This window comes from Schistocerca serialis, chromosome 4 (genome assembly GCF_023864345.2).
Source record: "Schistocerca serialis cubense isolate TAMUIC-IGC-003099 chromosome 4, iqSchSeri2.2, whole genome shotgun sequence".
In the NCBI taxonomy this organism is placed as follows: domain Eukaryota; kingdom Metazoa; phylum Arthropoda; class Insecta; order Orthoptera; family Acrididae; genus Schistocerca; species Schistocerca serialis.
Window position 1 is genome coordinate 838,134,784 of NC_064641.1, and position 15,414 is coordinate 838,150,197.

At 45.6% G+C, this 15,414-nt stretch overlaps 1 protein-coding gene across 3 annotated transcripts in view; it reads right to left on the reverse strand.

Moving 5' to 3' along the window:
• Positions 1-756: 756 nt before the first annotated feature.
• Positions 757-15,414, reverse strand: part of LOC126473465 (facilitated trehalose transporter Tret1-like) — an 85,994-nt gene continuing 71,336 nt past the window's right edge. For all 3 annotated transcript variants that reach the window (XM_050100537.1, XM_050100535.1, XM_050100534.1), the window contains exons 4-5: positions 10,687-10,965; positions 757-1,844 (exon numbers count right to left, since the gene is read on the reverse strand). In XM_050100537.1, the coding sequence (XP_049956494.1) occupies positions 1,023-1,844; positions 10,687-10,965 (1,101 nt within the window). In that variant the 3' untranslated portion in view covers positions 757-1,022. The remainder of the gene's footprint in view (positions 1,845-10,686; positions 10,966-15,414) is intronic.

Sequence of the window (15,414 nt, forward strand, 5' to 3'; positions counted from 1 at the left end):
TGAATGTAAATTCCAAACGTTTAAAGTCTGTTCTTAAATAGTGTGAAAATATAAAATCATTTATCATTTTCTAAAAGCCGTAGTATGCAAAATGAGTACAACAAAGAAAAATGTCTGTTTTAAAATATGCCAATATACCACACACTGCCACATATACATTAACACGGAGCAGTTGTGTAGCACTGATCTTGTTGGGTTCTGAGCCACTTGTGACATGCTGAAGTATCTTTTGCGATGAAACTGTCGTTGGCAACACTGCTGAAGATGATAATATGTCATAATTGGAGAGAAATAAATCAGTTTATTTCTCAGTGCACTTTGGTTTTAAAATCGAATTATTTAATATAGGAAACCAACCTCCAAATTGAATCCCCCCCCAAGACGATGGGAACTGTACGAAATGAATATTGTATTTGATGTGCATTTAACTCACACTTGGAGCGATAGTATTTTAGAAATAGGTGTATCAGATTTATGAACTGCACAAGAAGGAAGGAATATTAAGGTTTACAGTCCTGTGGAGGATGAAGTCATGAAGATGGTTGAGTCAATAAGGGTTCGAGGAGATACAAGGTCAATGCTAAAAATGGAAAAAAATGTCTTAGAAATCCTTCATGTAACCTGTCGATGTAATTATTAGACGACAGAAGAAAGAAGATTTACAAATATTTTCTTTTTGAAATGTGGAAAAACAGTCATCCAACTTTTGATACATAATTTTCTTTATTAAGAATTAAATATTTTACAAATCTCTTCGTAATAGTCGAGCACATTATAAGCCTTTAAGGAAAAAGAGTATTAGCATCATCCACTTTGAGAACCTGGTAGCGAGTGTATTTCACATATTACATTACGCAGTTTCAAACACGCTAACGAAGTTTCACAGGGTTTAGCGAGATCAGTTCCCCAGTCTGTTTCTTTGAGGAAAAAGCGGTCAGTATCAAGGAAAAAAAATGACACTATATGCGCAAGACTGTCCAGGAGTGCTACCGCTACGGCACGGGCAGCCAGGTGCGAGTTTGTCAGGCCTTAGGCAGGGGAGCACTTGGTGGCACAAACCGGTACCTGTGCCTCGTGATCCAGAGGAAGTTGTCCCCTGCGAAGTAGTCCTCCACCTCGTTGAGGGTGCGGCCTTTAGTCTCCGGCATTATCAGGTACACGAGAAGGGTGCCGAGGAGGCTGAAGATGCCGAAGATGATGAAGACCCCGGCCATGCCGATGGTGTCTGTTAAGTAGGGGAAGACTTTGGTGGCGATAAAGAGGGCCGTGTTGAAGACGAAGAAAGTGTATCCGCCGGCGACGCCGCGCACGCGCGCGGGCAGCATCTCGCCGATGGCGATGACGGGCAGCATGAAGAAGCCGGCCGTGTTGGTGGCCACGTAGAGCAGCAGTAGCGCCGCGATCACCAGCGGCTCCGACGCCGGCACAGGCTCGGAGGCGGGCCGGTGTTCCTTCAGCAGGCAGACGACGCCCAGCGCCAGGGCCGAGAGAGCCGACAGCACGCCCGACACCATGGCCATGCGCCGGCGCGTCCACCATATGAGCAGGCAGCAGCCCACCACGCAGAAGAGCATGCGCACCACAGCCACCACCACCGAGAACATCTCGCCCTTAATGTGACTGCCGGACGAGCTCGCCGACTTCACCACGATGTCGACGCCGTAGAAGATAACGATGAAAGTGCCCGACACGATCTGCATGGAGGTCAGCAGGTTGACGACTAGGAACGGCTTGTACACTTGAGGCATGGCGAACACACTGCAGCATCCGCCCTTAGCCTGCGCCGCCTCCTGCTCGTCGTCCGACCGCGCCCGATCGATCAGCTCCCTCAGCTCGTGGGTCACCTGCAGCGACAGTACGTGGCAAGACCAGTAAACACATTCACTAGTTTTTCAATAGAAAATTAACTGACAGATTTCGAAAAAAAGCATGTACTGCGTGGGACAATTCCTAATTCTTATAGCCATCCTTTAGATTCCCAAAACCATAGAAATAGTAACCAGATTTACTGTCTTCGGAAACGAATATGATTCAATAGACACACAGACACTGTTTAACGTGCTAGAGGAATTTCAAGTATATGAGAAACTAAAGAAAGGAACTAAGTGCACAGAACGAGACTGACATTGAAAGGTAGATTTTTGGGAGAACTTTTCGTATCGTTCGAGATCAAGTTAATGTTCAGACAGGGCATGTCCTATCCCCACTACTATTCAAGGAACAAGTGATCAGAAATGGAAAAAATGAACCTAATCTTCAAACAATATTCAGCTAATCGAAAAGTCCACAGGTGTACTACCTGTTCATAGTGTCCAACGGGCACAATATTTCGGCGGTCAGACATGTCGCCATCGTCAGGTGCGCTGATTTATTATTATTTTGCTCTTTTCATTCCCAAGCTGAGGGGGTGGGCGGGCTGTTTGAGAGCGTGCATTTTGCTCTATTTAGCCATGGGGTTTAAGTTTGTTCTGTTGGGACTCTGTTTATTTTGCATGCAAGGGGAATGGGGGGGGGGGGTTTATCCAAATTGGGAATTTATTTGCAGGAGATTGTTGGGGACAGTTCCGGTATTCACTTTAGCGGCCAAGGAAAACCTACAAAACCCGGCCAGAACTGCTTGTATTTGGGCTTCTCTTTTATTTTCCGCCTGGCCAGTATTGGCGGCGAGCAAGAGCGTCTGCGCGCCTTCTATTGCGGTCCTCTTCTTGTCTTCTTTCTTTCTCTTCTCTCTCTCTTCTGAATTTTTCTTTACGGGCTTCTGCCTTTCTTCTTATGAGTTCCCGACTTTGTAGGAAATTCATCTGGTAATCGTTTCGCTCGGCCACGTTCGGAACTGTTTGGTCCAGGATCTCGCTGCTCACCAAGTCGCCCAGGTGGTTAGCGAACTCCCTGGTTTGGACCTCTGCGTCCTTGCGCGCCGTGGAAGCTGCACTGGCGGCCACTGCAACTTGCGTGGCTCGGCTCGTTATCTTCTTCTCCCGTGACGTTTGCGTGGCTTGATCTTAGCCTGGGCGGGCTTCCTTCCCGGCAGGCCCATCGTCATTTCGCTACTCTCAGAGCTGTACTGCCCGCGTCTCTGTATGTGGGCTGAGCTCCTTATATCCCCTCCCCCCATGGACCGTTCCCTCCGCGCCCGCGGCTGCATGTCGGCGGTCGCGACGATGCAGGAGTCTGCGTCTGTGGCAGCGTCGGTGTAGTTGCTACGTCCGCCCATTCGGTCTCACTGCTGAGTGTCTTCTTAATTATACTCAGTGCTGGTTCCCATGCCTTGCTAAGATTACAACCGCAGTCTCGGCTGATGAGCTCGTCCCTGGTGCAAATTTCGATGGCCTCTCTGACAACGCTGTCCCAGTATTTAGAAGTCTGGGCCAAGGACCTGGTACTCTCGTAATCCATCTCGTGTTTCTCGGACAAACAGTGCTCTGCGACCGCCGACTTGTTAGGATACTTCAGTCAAGATATTAGTCAGGATATCTTCGATGGTGCGCACTGTCTGTCTAGTATAAGTCTTACTACACTAACAGGGACTCTGGTATACGCCGGTCTTCCGCAAGCCGAGCCCATCTTTCACACTTTCCAATAATACTCGTGTTTTATTTGGCGGGAAAGAGACAATTTTAACTCTGTGTTTCTTTAATATGCGTCCGATTTTCCCCGACAGTGCGCCAGTGTACGGAATTAATACAGTGGCTACTTCTTCCTCCGGGACTTCTTCCGTCTCTAGACGTTGTACTGTAGTGGTGGGGTGGAGAGCCATTCAGAGTGCCCGTTCTTTCGGAAAGGGTTCTGAGGTGTTCCAGCTCCTGGGGCAGACACTCCGCGTGTGAGATGCTGCGCGCCCTGTGTATCAGTGTTTTTAGAACCCCTCTTCTCGAAGGAGGGTGGTTACAGTTGTCTGCATGCAAATACAGACGAGTGTGTGTTTTCTTCTTGTACACACCGTGACCCAACGTGCCATCAGCTCTTCTCCTGACGGCGACGTCCAGAAAAGGTAATCTTCCTTCTGCTTCGGTCTCCATTGTGAATTGGATGCTGGGATGGCTCAAATGGTTCAAATGGCTCTGAGCACTATGCGACTTAACTTCTGAGGTCATCAGTCGCCTAGAACTTAGAACTAATTAAACCTAACTAACCTAAGGACATCACACACATCCATGCCCGAGGCAGGATTCGAACCTGCGACCGTAGCGGTCCCCCGGTTCCAGACTGTAGCGCCTAGATCCGCACGGCCACTACGGCCGGCGATGCTGGGATGCATGGAGTTCAGATGTGTAAGGAAGTCCAGGAGCTTTTCCCTACCAGGGGGCCAGATGACAAACGTGTCATCCACATAACGGAAAAAAACAAGTAGATTCTCACATGGATGACGCTAAGGCTTCCTCCTCGTCGTACTCCATACACAAATTCGTGACCACGGGTGAGAGTGAGTTGCCCATTGAGACTCATTCCGTTTGCCCGGTATATTCTCCATTAAACGGAAAACACGTGGAAGTCAGGACCTGCTTGTTAAGGTCGGTGGCCTTCTCGTCAAATTTCTGCCCAATAAGCTCGACTGACACTCCTAGAGGATCCCTAGTGAATAACTAAACAACGTCAAAGCTCACCAGGATATCTGAGTCTTGCAGCCTGAAATTGTCGTGAAGTTCTACAAAATCCACAGAATTACGGATGTGATGAGGACATTTACCTACATAAGGGCTTAGTATTTCCGCCAGGTATTTTGGCAGTAAGTATGTAGTTGCCCTAATATTGCTCACAATCAGGCGTATCGGCACCCCCTCTTTGTGGACTTTAGAGAGTCCATAAAGTTTTGGCGGTACAGGTCCTAGAGGTGACAATTTCTTGGCGACTCCCTCGCAAATCCGCGTCCTTTAGAAGAGCCCTTGTCTTGTTCTCCACCTTCTTTGTGGGGTCAGTGTTGCTTATTCAAGTAGTTATTCGACTTTACTTTCATTGAAAAAATTGTTGGATGTCGCCGCGCTGAGTGGCCGCGCGGCTTGAGGCGTCATGTCACGGACTGCGCGGCTCCTCCCGCCGGAGGTTCGAGTCCTCCGTCAGACATGGGTGTGTGTGCTGTTCTTAGCGCAAGTTAGTATAAGTAGTGTGTAAGTTTAGGGACTAAGCAGTTTGGTCCCTTAGGAATTCACACACATTTGAACATTTTTGTTTCATGTCCTGACGAATGTCGTGCCAAATTCTTGTACAATTGGTGCGCTTGATCTTCAAAATTCCGAGGTCGTTGGAGGGCCCTGCTCATAACACTGCAAACTTTCTCAGCTGGGGATAGATTCGGTGATCTTGCTGGCCAAGGCAGGTTCGATAAGAGCGAAAACAAGCAGTAGAAACTCTCGCAAAGTGCGGGTGGGCGTTATGTTGCTGAAATGTAAGCCCAGCACATCTTGCCATGAAGGGCGAGAAATCGAGGCGTAGAATATCGTCGCCGTACCGCTGTGTTTTAAGGGTGCCTAGGAATATAACCTAACGGGTCCTGCTATGAAATGAAATGGCACTCCAGACCATCAATCCTGGTTATCAGGCTGTATGGCGGACGACAGCCGTGTTGGTATTCTACCGCTGTCCAGGACGTGTGCAGAGAAGTCTCTGCTGGTCATCAGTGTTCAGTTCGAAGTGGAACTTATCTCTGAAGACATTCTACTTGAGTCAATGAGATTCCAGGCCGAAGACGTGTCTTGAGCTGCCCTGGACAGCAGTGCGATACCAGCCCGACTGTCGCCCGTTGTGTGGCCATTTCTCATCCGTGGCACCCTTACAGCACAGCCGGAACGTCGATGATATTCTACACCCGTTTTGTTGCCTTTCATGGCAAGCTATTCTGGGTTTACATTTCAGCAAGATAATTCCCACTTGCACACGGCGAGAGCGTCATGCCAAACCCTGCTTTGGCCAGCAAGGTCACCAGATCTCTCCCACAACTGAATGTTTGGACCATCATGGGCAAGATCCTTCAACCAGTTCCAGATTTTGAAGATGTAACGCCCCACTCGGAAAGAACTTGGCACAACATCCGTCAGAAAAACATCCAACTACTGTATGCCAAACTGCTTGAAAAAGGGGTAGAGGTGAACCAAAGCATTACTGACTTGCTCAATTTGTGAAGCTCTTTCTCTTTAATAAATCATCCAATTTTTCTGAAACTGGAAGCAATTGTCCGTCTTTGCATGTACAGCGCATCTATCAATGTACGTCCCATTCGGATAATTCGTTCGTGATGTGTCGACTTTTTTTTTCTTGCAGTGTGTTATAAAAAAATATCTATCACAACAGGCTAAACTGCTACATTTTTACGGAACTACTTTACACATCACCTGAAAAATACGAAGTAATTGGTGGCAGATCGGCGGTCGTGGTGGTCGAGCGGTTCTAGGCGCTTCAGTCTGGAACCGTGAGACCGCTACGGTTGCAGGTTCGAATCCTGCCTCGGGCATGGATGTGTGTGATGTCCTTAGGTTAGTTAGGTTTAAGTAGTTCTAGGGGACTGATGACCTCAGCTGTTAAGTCCCATAGTGCTCAGAGCCATTTGAACCATTTTTTGGTGGCAGATCTGATACAAACAGCATCGACAAACCAGAAAGAAAAATTACAAGGAAAATGAAATTAAGAAAGAAGGAAATTACCATGTTACAGGAAAAACGATCTCTGATACAATTACAGTCCTGTGATTACAAATTTACGGTCGTTTACACTGAAGAACAACATGCTCATGATAAAAATACGTGCGCGCACTTGTGCGTGTAGACAGAGTGCGAGAAGTGCCACACTGAGTTCAAGCTGACTGATTGCTGCGTTCTATCGCACTTAGTAGATGCGATGATCCATGGATTAGTAAGACGGGGAAAAGCCTAAACGGGAGCTCTGTTACACATTGCGAAAAAGCGGCGACAACAACGCATTTGATGTTAGTGCGAAGATAGGAAAGACAAGCAGCGAGTAGATGTCCTTACAAATAATTCACAACATTTCTGGAGACAAAGGAAACTTGATGTGCTACTTCTCAGTTGACCATCTATAAACCGAATGACTGAACACTGAAAGAGCATGAAATGCTAGTGAAAAAACTAGTGCAAAAGCTGCTAATATGTCAAATTCATGTAAGAGCAATTGACAGTTAAATGATTAGCGCAAATTCTGTTCCTGTACATTCCACGAAAATGAAATCCAGATACAGCCTGTCAGGGGTATAAGTGCGGATACTGTGGTCATTGCTCCCTTAGTAAGTGCTCACTTCAGGATATTAATTGCTTTTTCTGTGCAACTAACGCACTTCCCACAAATATGTCACATAATTTATTACCGGATGTTTTCTGCATGGTCATAACTGCACCACTAGGTCGACTACGCCTGTCAGTGTAGACTAGTCGTTTTGCGTTCATGCATCCACACTTCAACAGCTGAACTGCTGTCCAGGAGAAATTAAGCATTGATGGCTCTCTTGCCACATGCTCTTGAAGGGTTAATCAATCTAAGGACATATTACTCCTAATTATAAGTCTGCAAATGAAGTAAATACTGCTGTAGTGTTGTTAAGTATACTGTCTTCAGTCACCAATAAAAATATCTGCGCTTATGCAGCTAACATCCTGTATATTCTCGGGAGATCTCCTCCATACGATTTATTTTCGAGTACAAATAATGTAAACAGAGGTTCCTAGAGGTTTGTGACGTTCATGACTGACTACATGCCAGATATTTTCGATGGAAGACATGCCAGGCGAATGAGCAGGCTAAAGCAATAGTGGTTCACGCCGTCTTCGAAGGAGCCTTGCATGTGCCCCACCATTTGTGGCTGCCATTCTGGTGAAGTAGAGCGTGTGGAATTTCCTGGTGGAACAACTCGTTGAATTAGAAAACCTCCCTCATTCTCTTACATCTCCATCTAGACGTAAGAATGCAGACTTAAAGGTCAGAAATTGCTACGTTGATGACTTAGCATTTTCGGAAATCTTTTACATCGTTAACCTAGGCCAAAACGTGTATCGCAGATTTATGGTCACTGATTGTTATTTGCGTAAGCTCTCGAACCATCAGAGATGGAAAGAGGCCTCATTATCAATATCCTTGTTACATGTATGAGAAGAATATCCGAGACGTGGCACCTCTGACACGAAAGATAACGATCCTCGCTGAGGAACGGTGGATTTTTCACGAACAGTACTGAAAATGTCCTAGATCACAACATCCGATGAATGAGACCTCGAAAAAGTCCCAGGAACGATCTTTTTGTCATATATACCCAAGACGTCGAACAGCCTCGGTTTTATACTCCAAAAAGACACAGTGACAGTGTATCGACCAAGTAAGAAAATCAGAGAGAGCGAGACAGGTTGATCAAAGACAAACAGGACCCACTCATAGTATCAGAGGCTACCTGGCTATCATCTACCTGCAGCAAAGTGTACATCGGTATGACAAAACGATACACTAAACCAAGATACGGAACACAAACAAAATTACAGAATGGTTGGTTGGTTGGTTTGTGGGATTGAAGGGACCAGACTGCTACGGTCATCGGACCCTTTTTCCAAAACTTCAAACACCCAAACAGAATAAAAACGAACAACAGAGAAGACAACAGACGACACAGGACAAGGAAGACTTAGATAGAGACCAGACAAAAGGAATTAAAATCACACAGAGTGTGACAGTGGTTGGACGATCATAGACACAAAAAAGGAAAAGCCAACCACCGAGAAACACTAAAAACTCAGACTAAAATCGTAGGCCAAAGGCCAGACTCAACACAAAAAATGACATACACTTAGATTAAGTGATAAAAGCCCCCTGCCCGAATAAAACGCAAAACTAAGCCAGCCATGGCAATGTCATCTGTTAAAAGGTCAGGGAGCGCATCAGGCAGCGCAAATGTCTGCCTGAGCACAGCTAAAAGGAGACAGGCCAACAAAATGTGGAGCACCGCACAGTCGCCCCGCAGAGACATAGAGGCGGGTCCTCACAGCGCAGTAAATATCTGTGCGTCAGCCGGGTGTGGCCAATGCGGAGCCGACAAAGGACAACTGAGTCCCTGCAAGTGGCTCGCATGGATGACCGCCACACAGTCGTCGTCTCCTTGATAGCACGGAGTTTATTGGGTGTGGTCAGATCGCGCCATTCAGCGTCCCAAAGCGCGAAAACTTTGCGGCATAAGACTGCTCGCAAATCAGTCTCCGGGAGGCCAATGTCCAGAGTTAGTTTACTGGTGGCCTGTTTGGCCAGGCGGTCAACATGTTCATTGCCTGGGGTGCCGACATGACCAGGGGTCCACACAAAGAGCACAGAGCTTCCGCAACGGGCAAGAGTGTGGAGGGTCTCATGGATAGCCATCACTAGACGAGAGCGAGGGAAACACTGGTCGATAGCTCGTAAACCGCTCAGGGAGTCGCTACAGATAACGAAGGACTCACCTGAGCAGGAGCGGATATCCTCTAACATTGTATAAGATTCGCCCAACTCAAGTTCTACCTGTGGTTAGTGAGTAAAAATGGTTCAAATGGCTCTGAGCACTATGGGACTTAACAGCTGTGGTCATCAGTCCCCTAGAACTTAGAACTATTTAAACCTAACTAACCTAAGGACATCACACACATCCATGCCCGAGGCAGGATTCGAACCTGCGACCGTAGCAGTTGCGGTTAGTGAGTATCTTAGCTTCTATTCCGACAAGCCATGAAAATCTAAAAGAAACTTGTGCAAGAAAATGAATTGCTTCAGGGTACACAAGTTTTGGATTTTTGCCTTTCAGAGATCTATAAGTACAGGTGGCACGTCTGAAGACAGATCCATAATGACCCCGGATGACCCTCAAGGCCGCGTGGGGTAGCTGAACGGCCTACCTCCCTCGGGCATTGTTGTTTGTGTTGTTTAAGTTAGATCAAGTAGTGTGTAAGCTTAGGGACCGATGACCCCAGCAGTTTGGCCCCATAAGGCCTTGCCACAAATTTCCGAAAATGACCCTCAAACAAAACTGTTGCATCCTCGAGGCCCCCCGGTTCGTGATGTACCAGTGTCCGGTTAATGGCTGACACTACAGATCAGTTTGCATACAGATGAATTTATTTATGAAAATAGACAGTACAGTCACCAACAAACTTTACATATTCACATACTCCTTTACCTTTATCCCAAATGAATACAGACTCATTTACAGATATTTTTCTCTTATTACGAGTATACAAAGACAATGCAGAAGGCGACATATAAGATGATTTACCAAAGTCTTTATTAGCAAGTTCTGCCATATGGTAGGTACGATAGGCAATAATGTCTCTATCAACAAAACTTTCAAGTCCTGGAACATTAGGTACTCCTGTACCTCCACGTACAATGGCAACAGTGAGCCAACCATTACCATGATCAAAAGTATCATTAATGTCAATACTAAAATTAAGTCTACAACCACAGAACAGACAAGTGTAGTAGCAGCAACACTCTTAACTGGTATGCAAACCACCATCTGTGCGCTCGACCTCAGTCTACTATGAGCAACAGAGGATAATCCTTTGACTGTGGCATCCACTCGAGCCGGGGAAACGGAACATCAGCCAGCCACCGGTTCGTGAACTCTAAACAGACGCCTTCAGGCAAGTTGTCAAGAAGGGATCACCAAAAGTCCCAATAACTGTGCAACTCTTTTGACCAGGCAGCCTAGTGGGTGCAGAAGCATCTACTCACCTGATGGCTGGTCTCCGACGTGGAGCCGCGGAACCAGGCGAGCGCCTTCTTGGCGTCGTCGAAGCGGCCCTGGCGCACCAGCCAGACGGGGCTCCTGGGGATGAAGCAGAGCGCGACGACAGCGAGCAGCGGCAGCACGGGCCCCGTGCCCGCCACCACGTGCCAGTCCAGGCACGCGCCCAGAGCGTACACCAGCAGGATGCCCAGCGAGTAGCTCAGCATCGGCACGCCCGCCAACAGCCCACGGATATCTACCTCGGCCAGCTCGCCCAAAAACACCTGCAGTACACAGTAGCACATGGTTTTCGTCTCTGCTCTGTGTAGCATTCGTGATATATTCGTCACCCAAAGGTGTAAAAAACTGACTACTACACACACACACACACACACACACACACACACACACACAGAGAGAGAGAGAAAGAGAGAGAGAGAGAGAGAGAGAGAGAGAGAGAGAGAGAGAGAGAGAAAGCACGCTATAAAATAATATTCAGCTACAACAAACCATTCGATAGGGAATATACAGAGTGAGTCAGAAAGGACTTACAGAAATTTATTGAGATAACGTATAGGTTCGGTAGCAAACGGTGTTGTAGCAAACGGCCTCAAGTTTGAATCACATAGTGGATCGGTACCCCATTCCGTCACCAGGAGCACCAGTGCAGTGTACGGTTCAAATCGCTGTTTTCACTGGTGCGGAGTGTATATGCTGTGTGTTTTGGTTTCATGAAACGAACTTTGCAACAACTGTTGGCGTAAATTTTGCGCCGAATATACGAAAGAACCTCCAAGCAGGCCTAAACTTTACTCTTGGCACAAGAAGTTCGTTGAGACGGGTTGTTCACTGAGATATGATAAATCGTCACGTCCCCCATGTGTTCACGATTATGTCGAACAGGTTAGCGAGAGCTTTCCCCGCGGTCCACAAAAATCAGTGCGACGTGCATCTTGCAAGACTGAAATTACATAAAAGGCTCTTTGGCGGGTACTACATACACGTTTACACCTCAAACCATACGGATTCACAAAGGCACAACACAGCAGTAATGCAGATAAGGTTGCTCATTGGTATTACGCGTGAAAATGTTGCATCAGACAGAGGACGATGAGACATTCCTGAACCCAATAATCTTCAGCGACGAGTCGACATTTCATTTCAGTAACATGCTGGGCACCCACGACCGCAGAATATGGGGCAGCGAAAATCCGCATATAAACCTGGAACATGTTCGTGAAAGCCCCAAAGTTAATGTGCTTTGTGACCTTAGCAAATTGAAACTATATAGTCCTTTCTTCTTCGTGGAGAAAATTGTCACTAGTATTGTGTATCTGGATGTGCTTTAAAACTTTTTCATCCCACAGATCGGTGAAGATGATGGAGATGGCACGGTTTATTACCAGCAAGTTCGAGGTTTCCTCGATAATCGCAGTGAAAGACCAATCGCTTGGTCACCTCGTTCCCCAGACTTGACACCAATGGATTTCTTTCTCTGTGGTTTCATTAAAGATCATGTGTATGTTCCTCCACTATCAAACTGTTTAACCAACCTGAAAAATCTAATCAACACTGCCGTTGCACAATTTACGTCTGAGTTGCTGGGAAGAAACTGATTACCTGTGGGATGCTTGCCGCATCAGAAATGGTAATCACATCGAACCAAATAACACTTGACACTTACGTGAAGCTTGAAGTTATCTGCTACGATATGACACACATACCGATAATGTAAGTTACCTCAAAGATTTATATGTCATTCAAAAGCTGTAAAGTCCTTATTGACTCACCCTGTAGTAACGCCCAGCTGCTCCTGTGAAGTGACATAACTAGTTCTGTTGGCTGTCACTCCCATTCTGTCATAGTTGTGCTCTTCAGTTCGAAGACTGGTTTGACGCAGCTCTTCACCCTATTCTGTGCAAGCTTCTTCATCTCCTATTAACTACTGCAACCTACATACTTTTGTACTCACTATATTAATATCTTGGTTTCTCTCTACAATTTTGACCCCACACTTCCCTCCAAAAATAAACTGGTGATCCCTTGATATCTCAGAATGTGTCTTATTAACCGATCCCTTCTTTGAGTCAAGCTATTACAAGTTTCTTTCCTCCCCAATTCTAATTAATACCCCCTCATTCGTTACATGACCTACACATCTAGTCTTTAGAATCCTCCTGTAGCACCACATTTCAAAAGCTTTCCTCCTCTTCTTGTCTGAACTATTTAACGAACATGTCTCACTTCCACATAAGACTACACTCCAGATAAATCGCTCCACAAAAGATTTCCTAACATTTAAATCTATATTCCATCCTAATAGTTTTCTTCTTCAGAAATGCTTCTCTTCCTATTGCCATTCTACATTTTATTTCATCCCTACTTCGGCCATTATCAGTTAATTGAATGCCAACTAGCAAAATTTGTCTACTGCATCTTAGTGGCATTTTCAAACCTAATTCCCTCAGCATAGCCCGATTTAATTCGACTACTTTCCATTATCCTCATTTTGCTTTTGTTGATTTTCATCTTATATACTCTTCATAAGACACTGTCCATTCCGTTCAACTGCTCTTCCAGGTCCTTTGCTGTCTCGACAGAATCACAATGTCACTGGCAAACCTCAAAGTTTTTATTTTTTTTCTCCCTGGACTTTAATTTCTACTCCAAATTTTTCTTTGGTTTCCTTTACTACTTGTTCACTGCACACATTGAATAACATCGAGCACAGGCTAAAAAACTGTGTCACTCTCTTCTCAACCACTGCTTCCCTTTCATGCCCCTCGACTCGCATGACTGCCGTCTGGTTTCTGTACAAATTGTAAACAGCCTTTCGCTGCCTGTATTTTAGCCCTGCCACCTTTAGAATTTGAAAGAGTATTCCAGTCAACGCTGTCAAAAGCTTTCGATAGGTCTACAAAGGCTATGAACGTAGGCTTAACCTATGTTCTATGAGGAGTCGTAGAGTCAGTATTGCCTCGCGTGTTCCTACATTTCTTTGGAATCAAAACTCATCTTCCCCGAGGTCAGCTTCTATCAGTTTTCCATTCTTCTGTAAATTACTCGTGTTAGTGTTTGGCAACTATGACTTATTAAACTGATAGTTCGGTAATATTCACACGTGTTAACACCTGCTTTCTTTTGAACTGAAATAATTACATTCTTTTTTGAGTCTGAGGGTATTTCGCCTGCCTCATACGTATTGCATACTAGGTGGAATAGTATTGTCATGTCTGGCTCTCCCATGGATATCAATAGTTCTGAAGGAATGTCGTTTACTCCAGGCCCCTTGTTTCGACACAGGTGTTTCAGTCCTATGTCAAATTCTTCTCGCAGTACCACGTGTCCAGTCACATCAACTATTTCCTCTATACGTTGCACGATATTGCCTTCAAGTACTTTTCCCTTGTATAGACGCTCTGTACACTCCTTCCATTTTTCCCCTCTCCCGTCTTTGCTTAGAGCTGGTTTTCTGTCTGAGTTTCGTACAGCTGCTTTTCATCTTCCAAACGTGTTTTAGTTTTCTTGTAAGTAGTATCTCTCCTAGTTATATTTGGTTCTATACCCTTACATTACTGTTTAGCCATTTTGCATATCCTGTCAACCTTATTTTTTAGATATTTATATTACCTTTCGATTGCTTCATTTGCTATTAGAGAGCTGTTCGGATATTTGGGAAGTGACATTTACTGTCTCTGAAGTTCCCGACTCTTTGGTAAATGTGGATGAAAATAAGTTTTTAAGTTTATGTTCAAGAAGAATATCTAAAATTGATGCTGATGCGAACAACCAACTTCTTCACAGATGATATAGTCTGTTCTGACTGTAACAAATTTCTGCACCAGACCTGTCTGCACTTCTTGTAGTTACTATCTGCTGTTTCTTGGGGAAGGCGCCTATCTTCAGCCTAGAGTTAATGGGTGAACCTAAATGGTTAGTATGACACGAATCTGCAATGCCTGAGTTACTCTGAATTACAATGCAATGTTCCTTCGGACAAGCGTGCATGCCCAAAGGGACAGGCACTGGGGCAGCTACAGCCGTTATGAAATTTATTAACAGTTGCGAATATGGACAACCATCAGTAGTATAGTGGAATGACAAAGAAAATTTGTGCCGGACCGGGTCTCGAACACGGATTTCTCGCTTATCGCTAGCGGTACCTTACCACTTGGCTATCCGAGCACGACTCACGGTCTCACCCAACCTTCCGTATGTCGTCAACCACCTGTCAACAATCTGTACTCTTATATCCATTATGTACGTTGCCGTACAGGGGAGACATTTTACTTTGAAGTCGCTTGCCCGCTGTCGGCGGATAAATATTGCAATGCCTGTGCTATTCCGAATTACGATACAATGTTACTTCGGACATGCTACCGCTTGCAATAAGCGGGAGATTCGGTTTCGAATCCCTGTCCGGTACAAAATTTTATTGTAATTGTATTATACAGCTGATGATGTCCATATTTGCAAATGCGAATACATTTAATGTGTAAATTGCTAGTGATCCTGGTTAAGAGACTGGATGAGGATTGAGGGATTGCCCATGATGACCGGTGTTTTCCAGCATCTGTTGCTGAGAAACGTCTAGTAGTCCTGCCAGGAAGCAGAGGTGACAGTCACGGGATAGCGAGATGCACATGTACAGACAGTGGTACTATCTCGTACACAAGATAAAAATTGGCAGTGCATTGGCTGAGATGTCATTTGAGCTCGGGTGATTCATGTGA